Source organism: Gymnoscopelus braueri (genome assembly GCF_963280865.1).
Source record: "Gymnoscopelus braueri genome assembly, chromosome: 9".
Lineage (NCBI taxonomy): Eukaryota > Metazoa > Chordata > Actinopteri > Myctophiformes > Myctophidae > Gymnoscopelus > Gymnoscopelus braueri.
This window is the reverse complement of record NC_137610.1, coordinates 45607123-45633907: the sequence shown is the minus strand read 5'-3', so window position 1 is coordinate 45633907 and position 26785 is coordinate 45607123. Positions and strand designations below refer to the sequence as shown.

Genomic DNA, 26785 nt, shown 5'->3' with positions numbered 1-26785 from the left:
AGAGTCTAAATATCATCAAACGGTGGTCTGTGGGCCTCAAATGCCGAATAAATAATGGACCTTGATATGAAAAAGGTTGAAAACCACTGTAGACCTTCTTCTGACAGCATTTATGCCAAATATTGTGGGCCCAGCCGGGGCCTGGGTGGACCAACCAACCAACCAACCAACCAACCATGGGACTGGAAGACTGAGGTCATGTCTGCAATTCATCAAATATTCATGCAGGGCTTTGCGTTTTTTATCCTCGGGGAATCCATTTAAAGATAAGAGCTCTCTCTCTTACTTAAAAGGGGGGTAGGAAAGAGAGAGAGACGGGGGAGAGCAGGAAAGAGGGAGAGGAGGGGGGGGGTTATGAGAGGCTGATTGGGACGGAGGAAGGCAGATAGGAAGAGGGAGGGAAGGGGAGGTTATGAGGACGCAGTTAAAAGCAACACTCTGGCCTGCAGAAAAAGGCTAAACATTATCCTCATAATCTTCACACGATCCCCACTGTTTCACTGCTGGACAACTTTAGCGTAGCAAACTGGAGAGGATAGTAAATGTTCTCAATATAGTAAAGGTGGCTCTCCACCAAACAGACTTCAGACTACAACAGACTGGTCGGAAGTAAAAAAAAAGATCTGTGCAAACTATTGCAAACTGTCGGCCAGACGGCACATTGTTGTGCATATGCGTTGCCAGGTCTGCCTGTTATAAGCGACTTTGGGCTTGTTTTCCTGTAACGTCGCTTGTATGTATTCATAGTTGCGGGTTGCAAAAGACGATTTCCAACGCCTTCCGCCTCCGACGTCGGTGCGGTGGGGAGCTGCCTTAAGACTCTCCAATCTCGCCCACTCACACACACACACGCGCACACACACACACACACATTTGTATCCCTATACTTGTGAGGATGTCAACATTTTAGGATGGCAATTTTATGAATGCCATTTTAACCCTAAACTTTAAAAGCCAAAAATAGCCAATCTACAATCTCACAATGTGTCGCAGGTGCGCGAAACTAACCTCTAATAATGACGCCTTAAACTAACCTCTAATAATGTCTAATCCTAACCCCAACCTGAATCTTTGCCTAATCAGTCAGTTTAACTCCCCAAATCTTTTTAACCATAAAAACAACCATCTTGTGAGGACCAGGAAAATTGTCCTGAGGAGGACACATGCCCCTCACAAGTATAGTGATACAAGGACGCACACGCACGCGTGCACGCGTGCATGCATGCACGCACACACACACACACACACACACACGCACACACACACACACACACGCGCGCACACGCACACACACACGCACACGCACACGCACACGCACACGCAGCCCCACAGATTGTCTTGGAAAGACAGGAAGGCAAAGCCTCTTGTAACCAGATAGGCCCAGAGGACCGTGTCACTCCTCACAGTCCCCTGCTCTGTCTCAAAGCCTCAGGACAGAGGCCGGTCTCAGGCCCACAAGCCCTCTGAGGAGGACAAACATTGTTTACCGTGACAAAAAACAACCAAAGAGAATGACCGGGGGGGTTGAGCTATAGGGCCCACAAACTCAATTTAGGGGTTAGAAAAGTAAAAAAAAACAGGGTTAAGTGTGAGAGGACAGCATTACTGTTATTTGGTCGGTGTCACTTTGCAGGGATTGCAGCACCAGGACACAGAAAGTGATTCTTAACCTTTTTCATTTCAAGGACCCCCAGTTTGCGATTAATTGTGGCCAGTGCCACAGAATCCAATTTGTGTTTCTTTTAAGAAAGAACTCTTGAGAGTGTACAAATGGCATTCATTTGTACTCTCTCAGAGTTACAGACCTGTAAAAGGGTTCATTTGGACCCCTGGTGGTCCCCGGACCCGACGTTGAGAAACGGTGGGTTTAGCCCACTTTGGCTTGAAAAGAGGCAGAGTTGAAGTGCACCATCTGCTCTGATAAATATATAAATAATCAGCTCATTGGAGCACACACTTTAGTTTGAGCTCGGCACAGTATGGCCTCAGCCTTCAGCCTTCTGCCAGAGTTGTGAACTTTTGCCTGGCCGCGTTCTGAGTTCAAAGCGTTGACTGGCTTTTTTCCCCCCACCTCCACACCTCATTGTGAGCACACGCACAAAGGCAAGAAAACACAAGATAGCTTCAACATCTAGCAATCAACAGAAACAGCTTAGGTTCGCAGTACCAGGCTGGTTTGTCAACCTTACCAGTACTATTCTTATCACCCTACTTGAAAACCCCCTGTGACATACGTAGATAACAGAGGTCTCTGTTGTTGTCCTGTTTCTATTAACAAAGCCATTAGGGATGACAATCTAGAGTAGCTACAGTGATGAAAACACAGAGAGGCTAAGATACCTTCTCACTACACTAACCAGACCAACCCTAGCGTCCCTATTCTGAGGCGAAACATTATTTTCGGGGAGAGGGGAAAATGGAGTAACCAAGTATAGAGCCCTGTGGGACGCCGGTCACCTATGGGTTTAAAGGGATAGTTCACCCCAAAAATTACTTTTTTTCTATCGATTAGTCACCCCATTAGTCACCCCACGTAGGAGACACAATGGAGAGTCTTTGTGTCTCCTACGGTAACCGCTGCCGGTCATCAAATTATTGGCTGTAGAATGCGACAAAAACAAAAGAATATCCATGAATTGATTGATTGATTGATTGAAATTCTTATTAGGCAAAGAATGTAAAACACAGTTACATTTATAATACTTTTGTCTAAAAGGTCCGACCAAAAAAGTCCTTGCGGACTTGTTTCCGTTGGGGTCCTTGAATTAATTTCATAGACATATATAGTAGCAACCAAACAGTTCAAATCAACATAAAATACAGAGAAAAATACCACTATGTACAAAAAAAAAGCAGCATGAAAAAATATATACAAAAAAAAGGGGGGAGGGGGGTCGTCTGTCTACCGGGAAACTGGTACTACCTCCTCTTATGGCCTCCAGAAAGATGAGTTTTTAGGGCTGTTTTAAATGAGCCCAGCAATTCAAGTCTCCATGGGGTGAATAATCGAAAGAAAAAATGTCATTTTGGAGGTGAACTATCCCTTCAAGTGGTTATAAGTCAGGTCCATTCTACTCAGGTATAAGGCTGCAAATTATGTTAAACAAATCGAACAAGAGTCTAGAATAAGGCTATAATACCTACTGTATATTTACATACAGTAAAGATTAATGTGAGGATGAATATGGGGCAAGAGCAGCCTTGACGTCTCCAAGACTTTTTTGTTTTATCCTTTTAGCCTTAATGTCTTACTTAATGTCCCACGTGCTGTTTACATTTCTGACTATTAAAGTATTCAATCAATCAAAAACGCTCGCCTTAATAACATACACTTTTCATAGCACTCCAAAGTGTCTGAGCGCTGGAGAATGTGATGACTGTAATCCAGGCTGTTTCTTTCTGTTCGACATTCGAACAATTCATCCAGAAAACCCATTGGTCATCTTTAATCGCGTAAGTGTGATTGAGCCCCAATAAACGGTGTCCAAAAAACATCAAAACCGCTGTGGCTAATTGACGTATGATTAAATGACGTATGCTTAAATCATTACAGGGGGGTTTAGCTGCTACAGTTTAAGGTTTGGCACAAGACCACCCACCGTTGTTAAGGAGCAGTCCTTGATTAGCCAGGATGGCTGTCAATCATTTATTTTTTAAAGTCCAACAACAATATTTATGCTAGATTTGGAAGTGTAGGACGCTGAAACTACAGTGGAAAATTGCAACAAGGGGGCAACGCAAAAAATCGTTTCCAGATGTCCCGTCCGTAAGCCGGTCTCCACCATAGCACCTTCATAGCACCATGCACCGGTGGAAGGTAGCTGAACAGCACACTGCACTGAAACCAGTGGTGTAAAAAGTACTCAAATACAAGTACAAAAGTAATGGTATCAAAATGGACTTTAAGTACCAAAAGTAGAAAGTACTCGTCTCTGAAATGTAGTGGAGTAGAAGTAAAAGTACTGAAAATTGGACATACTCTAGTAAAGTAAAAAATACCTCAAAATTGTACTTAAGTACAGTACTTGAGTAAATGTACTTGAGTGGCAACTTTCCATCACTGACTGAAACAGAGCTGTAAGCCCAGACACTAGTAAAAAATATTGCAAGATATTAACCCTAGCATCCCTCCGTATTCTGGGGAACAACATCTACAAGCTCACAATGTGTTGCGTTGTGAGCTTGTAGATCGTCTATTTTCGCTAGATATTTGGTACAGAGGGGGAAAAAGTATAGACGCCTGGGGGACTCCGCAGAACGAAGAATATAGGGTTTAAATTATGCCCTATATACTATGAACACGTTAAATCGAGTTGTCGATGTTCTGTTTTAGCTATTTTTTTAAATATTTTGTTTGTGTTATTGTGTTTTTTTGTAAATAAAATAACATGTTTTGAAAAATGTTGCCTATATAGGTTCAAAGTAAACCAATAGGACTGTTTCTAGGTCTATTATAGTGCAGGCCTGTTGGTGTTTGGCTTTTGATGGCTCTAGTTGATGTGCAACTGGGTCCCGGCTCTAATGAATAATGAATGGCCATATTGTCATCCCACACAGATCACATTTCACATGGCAACGGACCGACCACGCTCCTAATTAGCCAGGGCTGCGTTTGGCCTGGGCGAGAGAGAGAGAGAGAGAGAGAGAGAGAGAGAGAGAGAGAGAGAGAGAGAGAGAGAGAGAGAGAGAGAGAGAGAGAGAGAGAGAGAGAGAGACCCGGGCGATCAAAGAGAATCAGTTACACACAGACATTTTTATTTTTAACTTTAAAAGCTAATTCTGCAATTCTTATGAAACCACTTTTTTTTTTTTTTACTTTCTCTGTGACACTGATGTGAACCTGTTTCTTTAAACCCTATATAGTTCAAGATAAGACCTTCATTGATCCTGTGAGTGACGGACATTCAGTCGCCATAGACAGCTCAAGCAGTTAAGATACAGGATACAGGGCAAGAAAAGAGTACTGTACTGTATATACAGCATGATACAAAGACAATCACAATTCAATGCAACACCATCAATAATTGGCCTTTTTTCTTTTACATTATACAACATAATACAATAACAATATACAACATACAACACTATACATACGTATATCAGTACGCTTAGTTACAGCTGTGGGGGGGGGGGGTTCCAGGGGGTCCCCATTCAAATTAATAGTTAGGAACCAAATTGACCCTTATGTGTCTGTAACTCTGAGAGTTACAACTCTTAGTGTTACATTAACACTGATAATGATACTACAGTGTAGATTGGGACCCCCCACAAGAAATTAAAATGGTTGAGTCCCTGGCATATCTTTACAAATGGGGGTCCGTGGGCTTAATTTCTGTCAATATGGGGGTCTTTGATGCGAAAAAGTTTGAACCACTGATTTACAGTATAATTGGTTGAGCGGGGGGTCCCCCCTAGCCTGGCATTGCCAGACTGATCACGTTGAATTTACTGAATGAGTTAACAGGAACCCTAGCGTCCCTATTCTGGGGGCGAACATTTGGCAAAAAGTAATCAATCTACAAGCTCACAACAATAGATAGAATAGAATAGTCCCCACTCCTTGGGGTGCTTTTTGTGTCACTGTATATATGCAAATGTGAAATATATGTACAAGTATGTGAAATGTATTTTAGTAGCAGTGAGCGCCATTCCACGGCGCTCAGGGAGCAATTAGGGGTTAACAGAAAAGCCGGCAAAAGAACATCATGAACATATCGTCTCTGTCGGGTGGAAACCTCATATGTCCAAAACTGTTAAAGTCATTACACACCGGCGATTATGCGAATATATGCAAAATTCGGACTCGGTCCGAATAAATAAAAGACGCTTTTTCGCTCAGCGAAACTGATGTGGAAGCTTGTATTGACTTTATAAGGTTTTAAAAAAAAACGTATTATTCGCATGAAAAAATCGCCCCTGGTGTGTAAGGACCTTTACTTTTCAGGATAAAAAAAGAAAAAGAAAAGTAGCAGATCCACAAGTACAAAAATCGCCGCTTCGCGCCGTGTATCGAGCGTGTGGATCTGCTACGTTTCTCTATGCTTCTATGATCTGCCATGCTTTTTCGTGTGACGCTGTAGTATGATCAAGTAGGGGAGTTAAATCTTACGAAGAAAAAAACAAAATGTTACTATACGGAGATAAGAGGTTTCTGTCCCGACAGCAGCGATATGAATTGGGGAAAAGAAGAGGAGGGGGAAATGATATTGTTGGGTCTGGGGGAGTAATTATACCTGGGTCACCATGCTCCATTTGACCTAGAAACTATAAAATGTTCTTTTGGGTGCGTTGGAGGAGGAGAGTGGTGGGACTGGTGTCTTAACCCATTAAGAACGGGAACGCATCTGTGTCATTTTTTGATTGCTTTGGCTATTAATAAAATTGCAGATATACAAGCTCATATGAGCTTGTAGCTTTTTTTGAAAAATCAAAAAAAAAAAAAAAGAATTAGGTAAACATTTTTAAATATTTGCTTCTGGGGATTCTACAAATGTCTTCTAAATCCTAACATTTTCTTTTTTGAAAAAAAAATACGTATGTTGCTATATATATCAGTGGTTCTCAAACTTTTTCATGTCCAGGGCCCCCAAAAATGATATATTTCAAAATATGTTGTTCCAGGGAGGGACCCCCCGGAAGCAAAGATTTGAGTTAAAAATGTTTGCTTTAAAAAACTATATATATTCAAAGATTTGCACACATTTTCACGATTTTTCAAAAATAGCAGATCTACAAGCTCATAGCGCTATGAGCTTGTAGATCTGCTATTTTTGAATAGCCAAAGTATAAAACAATGGCTATAGCTAAAATCTAAAATGACACAGATGCGTTCCGGATTGAATGGGTTAACGGCAGAAACAGAACATGGAGCTGTCATCATATAACTGCATGGTGATGGACAGACAGTGATGTAAAAAGTAAGTACATCTACTTAAGTACTTCCCCCCCCCCCCAATACTTTTTATAATTCTACTCCATTACATCTAGGAGGCAAATATTGTACTTTTGACTCCACTACAATTATTTGAAAAGTTTAGTTACAAAACACCAATTTATAGCCCAGTTTATACTTGAATTATAGCAGATCTACAACAGTGAAAGTCATAAGTAATAAAAAACAACAATAACAAATATACTTAGTAAATATACAAGTATCAGTAAATGTACACTACATTAGACTTTGTGTGTGGTAATTCTGCTTCAACAATGCTCTAACTAAGTTATTCCATACAGCAGTTTGCCAAAAGTCTATAGTCTTAAATACACTACAGCAATGAAACGATTAAAGTAGAGGTTCTTCAAAATATTGGCTTTTACCCGTGAGGGATACGCATTTTACAAGCTAGGCTATATTTGGTGCATTTAGGGCGGTAACCTAGAAGTGACTTTGATCTTAAAAATCTAGTGCAAGTGGAACCACCTGGATTCAAACCTATGAACTGGACATCAAACATCTACCGCTGAGTAAAGGGAGAAGAATCCCCCTTTGACCGAAGAGGTCCTCATCAGGACCCTAGTCCGGGTCACGGCCAAACGTTGCCAGACTTTGCGAGAGAATCAAGCAGCCAGATCGGCTATTTGAAACAGAAACAGATTGCCTATTTGAAAATAGCAGATCTACAAGCTCACAATGATCCGCTATTTGAAATAAAATTGTGAAAGGAATGTGCAATATTTGGAATATGTTTGAAACATTTTAACAACACAAATCTTGTGTGGGGGTCCCTGGCACAAACTATTTTCAGATGGGGAGGGTCTGCGGACTAATACATATCAATTTGGGGGTTCTTGACATGAAAGCGTTTGAGAAACACTGGTTCAAACAACATTAGAAAGGAACCCCAATTATGCAACTACACTTTGGAAACAAGCCCATAAAACCTTCAACTACCAATATTTACAACCAACTTTACAGAAAAACAAGCCCAAAGTCGCTTATAATAAGCAGACATGGCAGCACTGGTCACGGCACCTGGATTCATACCCTGGTCTCCTGGGTGGGAAACCCCAAGCATCTACCACTCAGCCCAAAGGGATACCCACCCTCCCCCGGTTTCTGGGTGTCAGGCAAGACTACTCTGCTACTATGAGTCTAAGGGTGATTAATGTGACAAACTAAATCCAAAAATAGTAGAAATGTAGGCATTTATTTGCATTGGGGCATGAAGGAGTGAGTTGTCTCCAGTTGTCGGGGTGTACTGAAAGGGAAGCATGCAAGGGATTTGGGATTTCACGCCCAATTAACCACTTATAACCTTATATTCAGCACTTCCTTGAAAATAGCAGATCGACAAGCTCTGTAATGAATTCAAGGTTAATTTAGTGCTTTGTTAAACTACAGCAGATTAAAAACATGGCAGCCTAGTAGGCTAATGAAATTAATAATGGGTGCGCTAGATTAAATCTAACACGCCCATTATTTATTTGATAAGCTGCAGCTGTGTTGCTTACAAGACAGCGTACAATAAGGTCAGCCTTATGCAGCCTGACATGGCTTTAATCTACGGTAGTTTTCTTTCAACCAGAAATGGAAAACAAACTACAAAATCAGCCTGTGCGGTTCATCACCCTTTAAGTTTAATGTACAAGCCAATTCAAAGCTATATGCTGCTGATTCTACAGCTGAATTATTCGGCAACAATGACACAAAATGACCCGATGATGAATGTGACATGAACAGCTGCCATTTGTACCGGACCACCACAGCCCCTCACAAGCGCCTCCGTTATACTTAAACGTGCGTCTGATGTAATTATATATATTATATTATAAGTCCCCATGTCAACATTTACAACTCCTCTCAAGTCAACACACTAACATCATGCAGCCCAGTACAAGCCGTTCAGATGAGAAACACTGTGCTGTGACTGACAACCACATGTAAGTATTGGCAAGAATGAATGGCTTTGTTGTCTCTGCCAGGCTGGACGGCCGAAGGCCGGACGGACGGCTGAAGGGCGGAGACCTGTCACAATTATTACATAATCGCAATTATTTGAGACAAAAGCAATTATTTTGCATAATCATCATAATCGTTTCCATGTTGAAAAATGTTCATACATTTTCCAAAAATAGCAGAAATAGCAGATCTACAAGCTTACAACACGTCACAAAGTGACGTGTTGTAAGCTTGTGGATCCCCTCTGCTATGCTTTTAAAAAATATATATAAAATGATTAAATGTGTCAGTAATGTCTTAGGTATATTTAAGTTATTTGTCATATCTGCCCTGTGCAATTTGTGATAATGAAGCCTAAAAACCAAACAGAAATGTAAATTGTATTCATAATATGAATACAATTTTAATAGACCCCTTAACAGACAACGTCACACTGGTTGCAAGCGTCATACTGGTTGCAAATGAAACCCATTCTGTCAGGTCTCGCTAGGACGCGCCTCACTACCCAACACACAATACGGGGTTGGGGTACGCTGAAACCAGCGCACCCCGAAACAACAGGTTGAGAACAGGGCCGCATTAAGACCCCTCAGGGCCGTGGAACAACACAAAATCAAAGGCCCCCCCTCAACATTAATCGGACAATATCGGGTGCGTTCGCACGCCCAGCGAATGAACGCGCACCGCACGTGCGTTCGGTGCATGTGCCACCGCCAGCACGAGCGGCGCTGACAGTCACACTGCACAGACACAGGGCACAGCACAGCCTTTCCAACAGTCTGTTTCTGCTATAACTACAGTGTCTAAACTGTCTATCATTCTCACAGGGCCCTGCAGGCTGCGGGCCGTGGAACACAAGTTCCACTAAGTTCCACGGTTAATGCGGCCCTGGTTGAGAATTGATTGCATGAAACAATCACCTGAGCATCCAGTCTCAATGTTGGTAAACAAATAATTGGTCTATATTATGTTCCAATGTTCAATGCCAAAAAACACGATTAAATCTTTAAATCGCAATCATTCGTATCTGTAGCAGCTACTCTCTGTCACCTCTGGATCAATCAGCATGACACTTTGCACGCATACTCCGTCCCACTAGGCCAAGGAAGAATCGCCAACCCACATTTTTCAAAGCCATAACAGTTTTGGCCTAAAACTCTTAAAGGGTCTACACCATGAAAATCACTTTCTTCTTGTTTTTTTGTATTTTTTGGGGTCCCCAGTGTCTCTTGTACCCCAAAAATGTTTTTTTTTTTAATTCAGTCATTCCTTCTCATTTCATGGATTTCCAGAAATGTTTATGAGGTCACAAACATTATTGATGGCAAACCCAATGTTAAATGAAAAGTGCCCGAATCGCTCCGAAACTTTTTCTACCCCCCCTAAGTGGGGGTCTACGAACAAATACTTCGGGCTCTGATTTTGGCTCCGCCCCCCCGGAAGTGGGTGAAACAGGCACCTCAAACACTTGGTGGAATTGTTGAAAAATGTTCAAAGTGTTTTTTTTTCGATTTTGTATTTTTCTTAGATGCTTCTTTTTATGCAGAATCTTTCCATTTTTTTTTTTTTTTTTAATATTTTTTTTAAATATTTGTTTTTATTAACAGACACAATTGACTTGGGATGAGTATATCTGAGTGATGATTTAGGCTCAAACCTTTTGAAAAAGGTTTGAGGGACATACACCATATGATATAAAAAAATTAAAATAAAAAAAAATTCATGGTGTAGCTCCTTTAAGGTTGTTTCAGACGGGGAGCGGTTAACGCGCCTATGCAAGTCATTTTCAATGAGAGGCGGGCAATTATTTGGGACGTGCAGAGAAGTTGAGGGGCGGAGAGGCAGGCGGGCGCGGTCCTGTGAAATTCTCGCGCTCGTGAGCTGGATTGTGGTAAGCTTTTTTTCCCACGCTACGCGCAGGAGGATAAAAACAACAATGATCGTGGCGCGATCTCCACCCCTCCGCGTCTGAAACGACCTTTAGATAGCACGACAGTAGGTCGTACACTCACAATTGTTTTTCACCTGGATTCCTTGGATCATGACTCAACTCCCAGAGTTGCCAGACTTGGTAGTAGCCAACCCGGCCTGGCGGAGACGTGCGCTCTGAGGAGCGCATTGTCTAGGTTTCTTTCATTTACCATGAATAAACCTAACTTGAGAGTATAGCTTGATAGTCAAATCACTGTTTTTCTGTTTCTGTTTTCGTTCATGGTTAATGGCTTTTATTAGAGGTCTAAATTGTTCCTAAGAGCAAGCAAGTTGCTCTATATAACAAAGTCACTGTTCATTCCACCCTCAATCACTTTCCAAAAAGAAATATGTTTAGTCTAAATTTAGAACGCTTAAGTTGAACCAGGCTAATTCAGACCAGAATAGATAGACTGTCTGAAGTCCATCCAAATCATGACGGATTTATGCTCAAGTGTGTGTGTGTGTGTGTGTGTGTGTGTGTGTGTGTGTGTGTGTGTGTGTGTGTGTGTGTGTGTGTGTGTGTGTGTGTGTGTGTGTGTGTGTGTGTGTGTGTGTGTGTGTGTGTGTGTGTGTGTGTGTGCGTGCGTGCGTGCGTGCGTGCGTGCGTGCGTGCGTGCGTGCGTGCGTGCGTGCGTGCGTGCGTGCGTGCGTGCGTGCGTTCATCACATTACGAAATCTTATGACATGTATCATCTACACTATTAAGCAAATAGGGATGCTCACAATTCGTCATACACTGGACCTAAGTTGGCTCTGTAGCTTTTTTTCCATCGACACCAAATCTCTATAACTCTGACAGTGAACAAAATTCGAAGAGTTATGGGGGGGGGGTCCTTTGAAATTAAATAGGTTGAGAATTGAATTAATTATACAATGGGATTTCTCCTTGTTTATACCGGAGAAATCTCATAGAGATACAAGATCTCTTTTATGAGGGAGCCCTGTTTTTGAATAGCCAAAGTACCCCACTTTTAGAACCAATGGCATCTGCCCACACATGGAGAACATATCTATCTCCAGGCCTCCCACCTCCTCACACCTCAGATAACCTCTGTACAGCATGGGGGGCAGTGTTGCCAGATTCTGTGAGAGAAACAAGCAACCAGGTCTAGGAAAACCAGCCCAAAAGAAGCGACTATGGGACACATGAGCACTTTAACATATACATCAGCTATTTGAAAATAGCAGATCTACAAGCTCACAACGCGTCGCATGGCGACGCGTTGTGAGCTTGTAGATCTGCTATTTTCAAATAAAATCTTGCAGAGAAATTATAATAAGCAGATCTGGCAACCCTGATGGGGGGTGGGGCTGGTTTCCTATAACAGGGGTTCTCAAATCTTCTCTTCTGGGGGACCCTGGCACAATCTTTTTTTTGGTGCCAAAAACAGAAAATGGAGGTCTGTTTCCTATAGAAGCCCATGCATCCCACCACTGTGTGACAGCCATGATGTTTTATAAGTCATTTTACACTGTTTTATACCGCGTTGTTACTATGGCAACTGAATTTCCCTCATAGGATCCATAAAGGTCTGTCTGTCAGTCTGTCTGTCTGTCTGTCTGTCAGATCGGGGTCCCAGAGATGGAGAGGGCCACTAAATGCCTCCACACTCACTCCAATCTGACAGACACGCACAACGCATTGTGAATGGGGCGTGTCCATGGTGTCTGTGGGCGTGGCTTCTGCCCGATCATTAAGAGGCTAATCCAATTACAGCCTCATTTCATCAGCTTTTGGCTACTTTCAGAAGGGGCTCCTTTCAATAGATTGTTTGTGTGTATGCGCGTGTGTGTGTGTGTGCCTGCGTGCATGCATGCATGCGAGTGTGCATGTGCATGTGCATGTGTGTGTGTGTGTGTGTGTGTGTGTGTGTGTGTGCGCACGCGCGTCTGTGTGTGTGTGTGTGTGTGTGTGTGCGCGCGTGCGCGCATCTGTGAGTGTGTGTGTGTGTGTGTGTGTGTGTGTGTGTGTGTGTGTGTGTGTGTGTGTGTGTGTGTGTGTGTGTGTGTGTGTGTGTGTGTGTGTGTGTGTGTGTGTGTGCGTGCGTGTGCGTGTGGTGGTGAGTGTGATCATTTCATTATCTAGGCAAACAGCTATTAATTGGCTGGATTTACAACCTTGATCTTTGTTTCATGACAGGAAATTGGTTTAGCCCAAGGTTCTATGCAGTGCTGGAAGAAGTAATCAGGTTTTTTACTTACTAGGTAAACATAGTAAAAGTAAAACATACTCAAGTAAAAGGCCTGTATAAAAAATGTACTGAGTAAAATTACAAAAGTATCAGAATATACTCACAGACCAAAGCACAATACAAAAATGTGTCGAAATTTGTCAAACGTTTTTCGAAAATGGCAGATCTACAAACTCACAAGACGCAATGTCTTGTGAGTTTGTAGATCTTGTGAGCATGTATTCAATCTAAATCTGTATAAGTAACTAGTAACTAAAGCGATCAAATATTAATTGTAGCAGAGTAAAAAGTACAATATGTGCCTCTGAAATGTAATGGAGTAGAATATAAAGTATGTAAAAATGGAAATACTCGAGTAAAGTAAAAAGTACCTCCAAATTGTCCTTAAGTATAATTGCGGTACTTGAGTTAAATGTACTTAGTTACTTTACAACCACTGATTATTTCTATGTGGAGACAGAGCCAAGTGTAGCCAGTGAATCACTTCTTTATGTGAGGCTCCGGAATCACACAGACTTTCTGTCCGGTTTCCACATTATGCAGATCCCAGAAGGCCATGCAGTCAGTGCCCTGGGAGGCTGGGACCCCTGCACATACAAAGCAGGACAGGCCAAACTGATCCAATACCACAGTTTAACCCAGTGTTTCTCAAACCTTTTCATGTCAAGGACCCCCAAATTTATATTTATTTGGCCAGCTACACTATTAGCCACTATATATGCCACACTCTGTAGAACTTCCTCTGTCCTAATTAAATGGTAATTAATATCTATGACTATTGGTCCTTAGAAAACTTTTTCATGGTTCTCTTCCGCAAGAACGTAATGGCAAATGCACATTCATATGCTGTGCCATTGGGCACCACATAGCTGACTGATTAGGCTAAACAAACCGTCGATTCTCACACCTGTGCCATCCAACGGGTGCCGAGTTGGGACGGATTCGACCATCTGTCATCATTTGACGTGAAGGGACAGCCACAACATTGCATGTTCACGAGGACATGATGATTTACGATACTGTTTACGGTATACAGTGGTGGGAAAAGTACTCAAATGTTTTACTTAAGTAAAAGTATCAATACTGCAATGTAGAAGTAGTCTGTTACAAGTTAAAGTCCGGAATTCGACATTTATTTGAGTAAAAGTACAAAAGTATTTATCAAAATGTACTTAAAGTACTAAAAGTAAAAGTACTAAAATGTTTGAAAATAGCAGATCTACAAGCTCACAACACGTCGCGATGCGACGCGTTGTGAGCTTGTAGTTCGGCTATTTTCAAATAGCCTAGGTATAAAGCGGACTTGAGCCACGCAAGGCTCCCCGAGTGAGCCGCCAGGCGAGCGAGGTGATGCGCGCGTAAATCTTCAGACGGCGCGCCAGCCTTGTTGTCTCCGCCAGGCCGAAAGGCATGGCGAGAGAGTATGTTTTCGCCCCTGTCTGTCCGTCCGTCCGTCCGTCCGTCCGTCCGTCCGTCCGTGTGTCCTGTCTGTGTGTTAGCAGCTAATCTCTGGCACTGTTGGCCCGGTCGCTCCGAAACTGTGCACACACACTCCCTGGATGCCAATTCAGAACCTCTGCCCCAATTTTTTCACATGGGCCTGTTATAGCGCCACCAGGAGGCCGATTTGTGCAAAACCCTTTTTTTTTGTATTACTACTACAGATTTTATCCAAACGTCATGCAAATCGGTACACAGTATCTCTATAGCCATGTGATCAACACAAATCTGTCTGATTTCCCATATTCCATCCTCATTGCCTATGGTTGGATTCCAAAGTTTGCAGGATTGGTCCGTTTTGAACACAAAGCCTCAAACTATGCACGCAGCTTGCGATTTCCGTGAATTTTCACACACACATTCCCACTAGGCCGAGGAAGAAATGCCACCCTTTTCACATTGGCCTGTTATAGCGCCACCAGCAGGTCTAATTTAGCAAAACACATTTTTGGAACAAAATGCCTCAAATCATGAATGCAGTGTCTGATTGCCGTGAAAGACCTAAGAATAAATGGCACCCTTTTCACATTGGCCTATTATAGCGCCACCAGGAGGCCACAATAACGTACCTGACCTGGCGGAGACCTGTGCTCCGAGGAGCACTTTTTCTAGTTTTAAGTGTTTTTTAGCGGAGTCGTCAACCTCTTACGGGTTGAGTTTGAGAACTGGTTTGAGAACAGCACTTCCGCATTGGAGTGTGGCCGGGATTTCTGGGGGACGGGGTTACCCGTTACGTCAAATGTTGCCGGTCAAATGTCGCCCCAAGCCTCTCTCAAGTACTACTTGAGAGCGAGAATATGTTGAAACAAAAGAGTAATATCTACGTAACATGGTGGAGGTCAAACGAGAGGTTTGCATAGTTGAGCGTGTTGGGCTGTGTTTCAGCCACAAGATTGTTTCAGCGTTTTCAAGCAGGTGGGCAAATGTACGTACTGTACACATACTGTACACAGACAGACAAGCAGCCTCGTTATTACAATCGTTTCACATTAGCGCTTCACACAGCAAAAAACTGATGATGACAATAACATCACCTGTACTTAAGCCTGACACCATGATCGTACAACGACAATAGACGATCTACAAGCTCACAACATGTGGCTGTGTGACGATTCATTCATACCAAAAATGGGGGTCCTTGAAATTGCAGAGTTTGAGAACCCACTGCATTAAGACCTGGAACGCATCAGTGTCATTTTTTTATTTGAGCTAAAAAGCATTATTTTACACTTTGGCTATTCAAAAATAGCAGATATACAAGCTCATAGCGCGGCACCGAGTGCCGCGCTATGAGCTTGTAGATCTGCTATTTTTGAAAAATCGTGAAAATGTGTGCAAATCTTTGAATATATCTATTCTTTTAAAGCGAACATTTTTAACTCAAATCTTTGCTTCTGGGAGTCCCTGGAACAACATTATTTTGAGATGGGGGTCCGCGGCCAAACACATATCATTTTGGGGGTCCTTGACATGAAAAGGTTTGAGCACCGCTGATATAGAAACATACGTTTTTCAGAATACCGTTGGGATTTAGAAGACATTTGTAGAAAATCAGTGGATCACAATGTTGTTGTGTGATTTGATTTCCGACAGGCATTCTCTCTTACCTGCAACAGGTGAGCCAGTTGCGACCGCCGACACCAACACCGCCGTCAGCCCCAGAAAGGCTGCGTGAAGGGCAGCCGCGGGCCTCACCGTGGAGCCGCCTGGGGGTGGGAGTAAACCTGCCATCTTATGGAGGTCAAGGCATCTTATCCATTTAGGGGAGTACGGGGGAGTATTTTCTCACTTTACCACCCAGTGGATGGCTGCTCAGACGACTTTGATGAACACACGGGGAGGAGGGTTTTTTGGGGGTCAAGTGTCTTGCTCAGGGACTCTTCCACACATATACTGGGGGCGAGCCGGGCAGTCGAACCGGGCAACCTTCCGATTCCCAGATGGCCTCTCTCTACCCACTCAGCTATGGGTGTCCGTTTATTAGGAGAAGGTTCATGCTGACCGTGGGCTTCAGGCTGTGGGTGTTTTTGGTCAGGTGCCTTCTCTTCTTGGATGTAAACCCTTTTAGTTCCTGGTCCCCGCCGTCCGTAACGTGTCTCTCTATGGTCTTCAAGCTGGAAACAAAAGAAGGTTGTGCTGTTAAAAATTTATAATAGGCATGTTGACGACATGCATGAAAAAGTCTCAGTTGAAATTCACTCAGATACAGCATAATAATAATAGGCCTGTGTGTGTGTGTGTGTGTGTGTGTGTGTGTGTGTGTGTGTGTGTGTGTGTGTGTGTGTGTGTGTGTGTGTGTGTGTGTGTGTGTGTGTGTGTGTGTGTGTGTGTGTGTGTTTGTATGTGTGTGCGGGGAGAGAGAGAGAGAGAGAGAGAGAGAGAGAGAGAGAGAGAGAGAGAGAGAGAGAGGTTCAACACAGGTGACATTCCCATGGTATGCATAACAATGAATTCACACGCACGCACGCATGCGCACGCGCACACACACACACACACACAAACGCACACGCGGCACACACACACACACACACACACACACACACACACACACACACACACACACACACACCTCAGCTGCCATGTTTATAAAAGCCATATAACACTTTCAGGCCAGTATTCTTCTACTCCACTACATCTCAAAAGGCAAATGTACTTTTACTCCACTATATACTTTTGGGTAGATTTGTACCCCCATCAGAGTTCAAATAAACACCATGGATGTTTACAGTGCATCAACTACATCACATCACCATCATGCCCTGCTCTTCTGCATCTATAGCTGCCTGTAGTCTAAAACAAAAGGAACGCCATGCGTTGTTCACAAAGGGAGCAGACATGCATCATAGAGTTATAGTATATCATACATCATGCATGCACCCACGTGCTCCATAGAGGCAGATCATATGGGGGATAATAATTATTAGTCCGTTCAGTCATTATAAAGGCAACCTCATGGCGTCACGCATGACCAGATAACTCACTGACTGCACGCGCGTGCACACACACACGCACGCACGCGCGCGCACACTCTCTCACACACGCATGGCACATGCACACATTATTGAGACGTGAGAGAAACGCATGACAAAGGACGGATCAGACCAAAACCAGACCACACACGCACACGCACACGCACCCTAGAGTGCGGCACGTTACAGATCTAAACGTTACATTTCCCCGTTACATTGCAGCAGCAGCATCATCATGATGTGTTGTCCCGTTACTATAAATCTATGACTCATTGGATATGATAGCCAGGCAGCCGCACAGACACTTTGAAATGATCGCCTAAAGCTCATTCTGAGATCAAAAACATATTTTCTGTTAAATATTAGTTATCATAATTATTTTTTGCACAACTAGCTCAGTAACGTAGACCAATGAACGTATATGAACACTTACCCCCCCTCAAAAAAAATGGGATCAGCTCCTCGCACTATTAGATATGTATATTCCTTTGTATGTCCTCGGAGAGATAGAAAACCCGTGTCAAAGCGTGCAGTTAAACTTTAACAGCCCTACAGTGTAACTGGAATGCAACTTATTGTGATTGTGATGCCGTTTGGCTGATCAGCGTCTTCTCTCTGCCTTTCATCTGATCTGACACTCTCTGGCAACACTGTTAGAGCCACTAGTAGTCATCCCGGCACGGTCACGCCCCCCCGACGCATCCCATTGGCCCTCGGTGTCCGCTGCACGACGGTGATTGGATCCGGACTCTGTCCCTCAAAAAGGGGTGGGAGGAGGGGGCGTTATGTTCGGTTGTGACTGGCGTCTGTGGCTTCCACGGCAACGTAGGTCGTCTCGTGCGAACCATTAAGCCTGGAAAATAGCAGATCTACAAGCTCACAACCAGTGGTGGGAAAAGTACTCACATTTTTTTTTACTTAAGTAAAAGTATCAATACAGCAATTACAAGTAACAAGTTAAGGTCCAGGATTAAACAGTTACTTGAGTAAAAGTACAAAGGTATTGGTATAAAAATGTACTTAAAGCACCAAAAGTAAAAGTACTCATTATGCAGAAGGTCCCATTATCACAAGTTTTCAAATGTATACAATCATGTATAAAAATCCCCAAAAATAGCAGATCTACAAGCTCACAACGCGAGGCGTTGTGAGCTTGTAAATTGGCCATTTTCAAATTGCCAAAGTATAGGTCTTCTGAAGTGGTTTCGTAATAATTATACAAATCTACAAAGTAACATGTAGTAACAAAAGTTTTCAAATAATTATAGTGGAGTAAAAGTACATTTTCCTTTGAGATGTAGTGGAGTAGAAGAAAAAATATAGAAAATTGGAAATACTCCAGTAAACTCAAAATTGTACTTAAGTACAGTACTTGAGTAATTTTACTTAGTTACTTTACCACACTGTAAGTGGCAGCCTAATTACATTGACGTGTGCCTAGCAGAAACGCTAGTGTATGCTGCCACCTAGTGGTAGGGTTAAATCATTGTAGGGCACCGTTTATAAATAGTGCACCGTTCTCGACATTTTCATGTCAAGGACCCCTAAACTAAACCTAAATTGATCTGCATTGGGCTGCGGACCCCCATCTGACAACATTTTGTGCCAGGAATCCTTATTAGAGAATATGTTTTCAAGTAATCAAACGTGATTTTTCAAGTTTCACAAATAGCAGATCTGCTATTTTTGACTATAGCTGAAGCATAAAACAGGGTTAAAGTGGTTAAACAGATTTTGATGCTAAGTAATTTTTATGGGGACCCACAGATATCTCCATTTCCACACCCTAATGCCATAGAGAATACAGTGTAATTTAAAAAAGATAACGTGTACTTAAATATATTTCTATTCACCTGTTTCCTAGGCTGTGTGTTTTCCACTTCCTGTCGATTTGATCCAATGAAATCCAATGAAACTGGTCAGATGACCAATGATATCCAATTAAATCGGCAGGAAACAGGTGATGGAACTGGATGTTGAAAGCCAGGAGATAAATGTAGGTGCTACGCCAGGGACAATATCCTGAGGCTGTTTGGCAAGTAAAAAAAGACGTAAAATGGATATATATATATATGTGTGTCACGTCCTGGGTCTTTCCCCTGCCTTTCCCTGTTCTTACCACTCTCTTTCTTACCCCCCCCCCCCCCCCCCAAGTCTTCACACAGTTTGCTCCATGTTGCTTCCACTCATAGAGATCTGTCTTTTATCTGTCTACTCTTGCAGGTCTGCCATCACCTTCGAGCGGGCCCGCTCAGATGCCGGTCAGGGAAGAGGCTGGGAGCTTATATCCTTGACACACAGACATGTACCGGGGGCCGGGGGGTTCTGAATGTGTGTTCCAGAACTCTGCCGCCGGTTCCCATGGTCACAGACCTGACGCAATTGATCAAGGCGCAGTGGAAGGAAGCTGGACTAGAGGGAGCGGCCACTGCGACCATCATTAGAAGCGCAAATTGTAAATCCAGGTAAATCTTTAAAACCAAGTACTTTTCAAAGAACAACTCATTAAGTTAATAGTTTCACTACATCTCTTCTCTTCCAATCACAGGTGGACAGGCACCTCAGTCAGTGAAAAGCAGGCCAAAAAGGTGGCGAAAGTGTTAAAACACAGCCGTCTTACAGCTGGTAAATTTTTCGTTTCGCTGCCAAAGGCGGTCGACTCCTGGGCGGCGAGGGGCCTCATGAAAAAGGCAAAGGCCCGGGCCGAGGAAGCCAAACCAAATGATGACGCCTCCGACACCAGCAACTCGGACTGCGCTGCCGTGACGAAAAACCTGACGACAGTGGTGACAATAATACAGTCCTCATATACAAGACTCTTTTGGGAGCGTACTCAAGTTTGACCCAAATAGTCAGCAATAGATCACCGAAGTCTGACGTCACTGCCACTAGAGGGCGCTGTTCCACGGGTTCGTGGCTTTTTTGTGTTGAAATCCCCATTTGGGAATCTTAGATCACTTCATATACTGTAAGAACTGTGTTCCAAACATAAATTTGTCAGGGGGGTGGCTCTGCATCATTTATGATATTCATTCATATTTGATACAGCCTGTTTCTGGCAAAAATGGAATTAATTCTGCCTTAGAAGTCTTAAGAACTACTACTTCCGGGTCTGAAATCACTGTCCCCACAGCAGCCACGTTCATGGGAAATGTAGTCTTTGGGTTGTTTGACTCGTTTCTAGAGTTTATATTGTGTTACTCTTTGGGTAAATGTGTACATTTACACCATCAGTCGATGCTTCATATCCATATGAGTAAAAATGTGTTTATTTTTGGAACACAGTTCTTATATGAAGCAATCTAAGATTCCCCAATGAGGATATCAACACAAAAAGTAAAGCCATGAACCTGCGTAAAGCGCCCTCTACTGGCAGTGACGTCAGGACTTCGGTGCTCAATTACCTTGACCATTAACCTGTAAAGCAGGGGTCTTCAACAGGGGGTCCGGGACCCCTAGGGGGTCCTCAGAGTTAGTACAGGGGGTCCGCCAAATCTTTGTGTGATATGTTTTTTTTTTTTTTTTTTTGCCATAACCACTTGAACCCTAGCATTCCTTTTCTGAGGAGAGCTTTAGCCAAAAATAGCAGATCTACAAGCTCACAACGCCTCGATCTACAAGCTCACACCGAGGGGGTCCCTGCTTCAACTCTCTCTCAGCTAGGGGGTCCTTGGCCTGAAAACGTTGAAGACCCCTGTGGTAAAGGAAGACTAATCCTGTTAGTGTTAAGATGGAGCCATGATTAGCTATTAAAATGTATGAACATGCAAAGATTGTCACTGTATGTTACATAGACATAGTATCTACTAGAATACCTAGTTTAGAAGTCAATGTGGCTCCCTCTCCATTTTTCGCATTTAATTGCAGGCTCTGTGATCTGGAGACAGTAGTTCATATTGTGTTTTTTGATAGTTTTGATTCTTCAGCCCCAATAAAAAATCATGGCCAGAATACATCAAATCGCATGATGTTTGCAAAGATTTCCTGACTCGTGCCTTAGGCACTCGTCGTTACTAGCCAAGTTGTCACCTTTTTCCCCTTCTCACCAAGCACCCATGCCTTTGCAGTCATAACAGCCATCCAAGATGTTTGAATTTTTTTGCAGTGGTCTGTTCTGTGGTGTGTTGCAATAATGAGTCTTGCTCGCACACACACACACACACACACACACACACACACACACACACACACACAGACCAGAATGGTACTGTGAGAGGGGAATGGAGAAGGGATGGAAAGTTTATGTTAAACTATAAATTATGCATTGACTAGGTAATGGTAAATGGTTGCGACACGCTATTTGGGGGCGGGGGGGGGGTTAGGGTTAGAAGAATAACGAGACGGACTCAAAGAGAGAGAGAGAGAGAGCTCTGATCACACACTCGAGCCGGTTCTCCCTGGCGAGTCTCTGTGGATGTTGACGGCAAGCAGGTCACGGGCATGGCCAAAACAACAAACAAAACACCATGCTAAATAATGAACAAACAAACAAATCTTCACCAAGGCAAATGAAAATGAAAATCACCCCTCTAGTCTCTCCATTATTAGAGGGGGTCTAATAACGACATGGCTTCCCTCTGCCATCATGTTGAGAGTGTGGAGCTCCGTGGGAAGGGCTGATCAGTGGGCCGGTGTGACAGTGGATCTGAGACGATGAATTCACAAAATGCACACACGCACGAAATGTCCTTGGCACAAACACTGGGTCTGCCATGCCCATGAGAATAGTCACACCAGGGCCCACGTACAGCATGGCCCCGTCAGGTGCCCCTGGGGGCCACAGGCATAATGTTGCTCCAATCCGAACCAAACTTGGCAGTTGGCACAAACACTGTTCAGGGGTCTGCTATGACAATAGTCCCAACAGGGGCCATACGTGCACCGTTGCTTCAATCCGCCAAAAGAACGCTGTTCAGGGGTTTTCAAAAATGTTATCCAAAATTGGTATTTAGTAGCACCAACTCTTCCATCTTGAATCATTTACCTGCAAATACAGAGATGATGTAGATGTTACTACAGTCCATCCTGAAAGTTTACAAAATGAACACACCAATTAACACACTGCAGTAACACACCAAAAATATGCTGTGTTACTGCAGTGTTTAACACTTCAAATGGCCATGTAAATCGGTGACCACTGCTCTGATCAATGCAACATAGGACTATGTTGGACTATGTAAAAAAAGAAAAAAGGAAAAAAAAAAGAAAAAGAAAAAATGTTTAAAAAATCTCACAGGTCAACCAAAGTGATGGGGGAAAAAAGCAACATCTGTGTTGTAAGCAAGTGAGTTGTTTGCGTCCCTGTTATTGGCCTTGGACTTGAAAGCCATTTACAGTTTAGTGACCTTGGCCCTGTTCATCGGCCTTCAACTTCAAGGCAACATTATGTTTTCACCCTGTTTGTTTGTTCTGTTCGGGTTCAATCAAACAAACCGCAGGACCGATAAGTGTCAAATTTCAGAACAGGACAAGGCTGAGGCCAATAATACTGAAGATGAGAGATCTTTTCCATCTCTCCCTTCTGGTCTGCCAGGCACCCTCAGTCATTATCAAATCCACCAAAAATTCTGAGGACGCAGATGAATATCTGAATGATGTCAAGGTAGAGGTTGAGGGCGGCGTAGACATACTCGTCTGGACTCAGACGCAGCTTCTTGTTGCCCAGGAGCATCTGGGTGTCCACAGCCAAATAGCAGGTGAAGACGAGGGCTCCCATCGCGGCGTAGACAACGTGCAGGATCTTGTTCGCAAGGAAGATGGCGAGAATGAAAACGACCACCAGGACCATGACGCAAACAGAGAGCACCCCCGCCCACGAAGTGAAGTCATACTTGGTCTGTAGGGAGAAGAGGACCACGGTGACGCAGACCGTGGTGGTGATGGCGACAGCCATGAAGACGATTTCTGTGTCGTAGGAGCTGGCAATCATTCCCACCAAGAAGGACAGGCTCAGGGTCAGGATAGACAATGCAATCAGGTTCCAGGGGTGTTTGCGGCGGAATTCTCCGCAGCAGACGAGTAGGAAGAAAGTGGTGATGTAGATGGCGATGGACGTGAAATAAAGCCACTGGTTATTCATCACAAAGTACTTGGCATCATGGATATAGGTAATGGCAGCAACAAAGTTGAACGTGACCAGCAGCTGCACTGTGAGGATCAAGAACACCTTCCTGATGAAAGCCTTTCGGTTGGCCATGTCCTCAAAGTAGGGGTTGAACGTGTCGTGGTAAGATGGAGGAGGTTCCGGGTGGTAGCCTGGTCGTCCATAGGCGGGTGCCGGTGGGTAGGCTGTATGGGGGTTTTGGCCGTATGGAGGGGGCATGGAGAAGCCTGGCTGAGGGGCCACATTGAAGCCTGGCTGGGGAGGCCCGTAGACGTTATGGGGAGTGTTGCTCTTGCCTGTGACAGGGAAACCACTCTGATCCTGCGACATGGTGCGCTGTTCAGCTCAATGCACGCCCGTCACAATGTCGGTTCTCCTTTTATAAAGAGGCCTTGGGGAAATATCTACATGTATCTACAGCTGTTGAATACTATTGAAAGTTTCTAATAGTTTAGCTGATTATACAGTAGTAACGGGCGGAATCACCATAGCCTTTTATAGCCTCCAGGTCACACCTCCTGACGTGTGTGTTGGTGGCTCCAAATATGGTAATACAACACATTTTCAAATTGTTCTGATTTTCTGTCTGTCACCTTCTAATGTACTGGCCATCCCCATTGTTGAATGTGTGCTCCCTTCTGGTCCCATCTCTCCCTTCTGGTCCCTTCTGTTATTGGCCTTGGACTTTAAAGCCATTTCCAGTTTAATGGCCTTGGACTTGCCCTGTTCATCGGCCTTCAACCTCAAGCCTTGCCCTGGTTATAAACATAATCTCTTCACCAAGGCTGAAGGCAACATTATGTTTTCACCCTGTTTGTTTGTTTGTCTGTTCGAGTTCAATCAAACAAACCGTAGGACAGACGAGTGTCAAATTTCAGAACAGGACAAGGCTGAGGCCAATAATACTGAAGCTTTCAATGATGAGGAGAGGATTTTTCTATCTCTCCCTTCTGGTCTGCCAAACATAGGCACCCTCAGTCATTATCAAATCCACCGAAAAGTCTGAGGATGAAGAGGAATATCTGAATGATGTCAAGGTAGAGGCTGAGGGCGGCAATGACATACTCGTCTGTACCCAGAGCCTGCTTCTTGTCACCCAGGAGTCTCTGGGTGTCCACAGCCAAATAGCAGGTGAAGATGAGGGCTCCCATTGCGGCGTAGACAATGCTTAGGATCTTGTTGGCAATGAAGATGGAGAGAATGCCAACGACCATCAGGACCATGAGGCAGACAAAGAGCACCCCCGCCCACGAAGTGAAGTCATACTTGGTCTGTAGGGAGAAGAGGACCACAGAGAAGCAGACCACGGCGGTGATGCCGACGGCCATGATGACGATTTCTGTGTCGTAGAAGCTGGCAATCGTTCCCACCAAGAAGGACAGGCTCAGGGTCAGGATAGACAATGCAACCAGGTTCCAGGGGTGTTTGCGGCGGAAGTCTCCGCAGCAGACGAGTAGGAGGACAGTGACCAAGTAGATGGCGATGGACGTGAAATAAAGCCACTGGTTTCTCATCACAAATTGCTTGACAGCATGGAAATAGGTAAAGGCAGCAACAAAGTTGAACGTGACCAGCAGCTGCGCTGTGAGGATCAAGAACACCTTCCTGATGAAAGCCTTTCGTATGGCCATGTCCTGAAAGTTGGGGTTGAAAGTGTGGTGGTAAGATGGAGGAGGTTCCGGGTGGTAGCCTGGTTGTCCATAGGCGGCTGCCGGTGGGTAGGCTGTATGGGGGTCTTGGCCGTATGGAGGGGGCATGAAGCCCTGCTGAGGGGCCACATTGAAGCCTGGCGGAGGGGGCATGGAGAAGCCTGGCTGGGGAGGCCCGTAGCCGCCCTGCGACATGGTGCGCTGTTCAGCTCAATGCACTCCTTTCACAATGTCAGTTTTCCTTTTAAAAAGAGGCCTTTGGAAATATCTACAGGTATCTAAAGCTGTTGAAAAATATTGAAAGTCTAATAGTTTTGCTGATTATAGTAACGGGCGGAATCACCATAGCCTTTTATAGCCTCCAGGTCACACCTCCTGACACATCTGTTGGTGGCTCCATATATGGTAATATGGCGCCATATATAGTATTACAACACATTTTCACAGTTTTCCGATTTTCTGTCACCTTCTAATTTACTGGCCATCCCCATTTTTCAATGTGCAGGGTAGTCCTATAGACTGGCTGTCACATGACTGACAACGAAATGCAGACATGTTTGAGAACAAAGAAATGTTGGCATTATCAACATGGTCAACAAGTTAATAAAAATCACACCCAGTGTGAAGTGGGCGGTGTGGTCATCACAGTGGTCATCATAGTGATCGAAGCTCACTTTGAAAAAAAAAGATTTTTCGAAGTGCATAATCCTATTTATAGGTTATTAATGTCATCATGTGTCTCGCTAGCCAATCACAGTGCTGAATAGAGTCAGCCAATAGAGTCAGCCAATCACAGTACAGCTAGGGGTGTACTAATGAGCCAATCACAGTACAGCTAATGAGGTGTCCCAACCCCACTTATAGGGGCGGCTACACCGCCCAAAAACTAGATAGAAACATTGAATAAGGCTTGTGATGACCACACACATTGCGTAGGCACCCTATTGTATTCAGTAGGGGTGGATAATATTCACACCCAGAGAAACCAGGCCATTTCCCACCTAGAATCACTAGGCCAGCGTCTCTAAGTGGTCTCTCGACCGGCTTCATCGGGAGGTTGTGTGCGTTAGTTTTACTAAGCAATATGTTAGTTTAATTCATATTAATTGATTAGTGAATTACATTTTCCCATTGACATGTATGCTAGGGGGCAGCTCCCATTCAAGTAAATAAGGTGAATAAAGGCAGAATTCTGATAGCCCATACCGTTAGTCCATAATTGGCTTCCAAATTTAGTGGGAGGGGCCTAATTTACATACAATCATTATCGAAACGTCCAATCAACCCCAAATTAGAATGACATGTCAAGGGTCGTGTTCCCAACAAAAGCAGCAAAAGCATTTCCACTTTGACCCATAGGGGGGCGCCACTAATGTGCAATATGTAACCTTTTGCAAAAACAAGATTTTTGGGGGGGGATCAATCCCCTCAAAATGAAATACACATGATCTCAGGACTGATGTGACAATGCAATTGGCTTGTAAAATTAGTGGGAGAGC

General features: G+C 43.8%; 3 protein-coding genes across 3 annotated transcripts in view; all 3 read right to left on the bottom strand.

Moving 5' to 3' along the window:
* Positions 1 to 18109, bottom strand: part of LOC308092602 (UPF0606 protein KIAA1549) — a 95216-nt gene extending 77107 nt beyond the window's left edge. The window contains exons 1-2 of the mRNA XM_080438611.1: positions 17962 to 18109; positions 16173 to 16672 (exon numbers count right to left, since the gene is read on the bottom strand). Coding sequence (XP_080294737.1) covers positions 16173 to 16296 — 124 coding nt within the window. The 5' untranslated portion in view covers positions 16297 to 16672; positions 17962 to 18109. The remainder of the gene's footprint in view (positions 1 to 16172; positions 16673 to 17961) is intronic.
* A 4964-nt stretch (positions 18110 to 23073) lies between these two features.
* Positions 23074 to 23967, bottom strand: LOC308092349 (protein lifeguard 1-like; the record flags this gene model as incomplete). The annotated part of the gene is made up of 1 exon (XM_080438200.1): positions 23074 to 23967. One exon carries the CDS (start codon positions 23965 to 23967, stop codon positions 23074 to 23076), a length of 894 nt encoding a protein of 297 aa, XP_080294326.1.
* A 644-nt stretch (positions 23968 to 24611) lies between these two features.
* LOC308092348 (protein lifeguard 1-like) lies at positions 24612 to 25481 on the bottom strand (the record flags this gene model as incomplete). The annotated part of the gene is made up of 1 exon (XM_080438199.1): positions 24612 to 25481. One exon carries the CDS (start codon positions 25479 to 25481, stop codon positions 24612 to 24614), a length of 870 nt encoding a protein of 289 aa, XP_080294325.1.
* Between the last annotated feature and the right edge of the window lie 1304 nt (positions 25482 to 26785).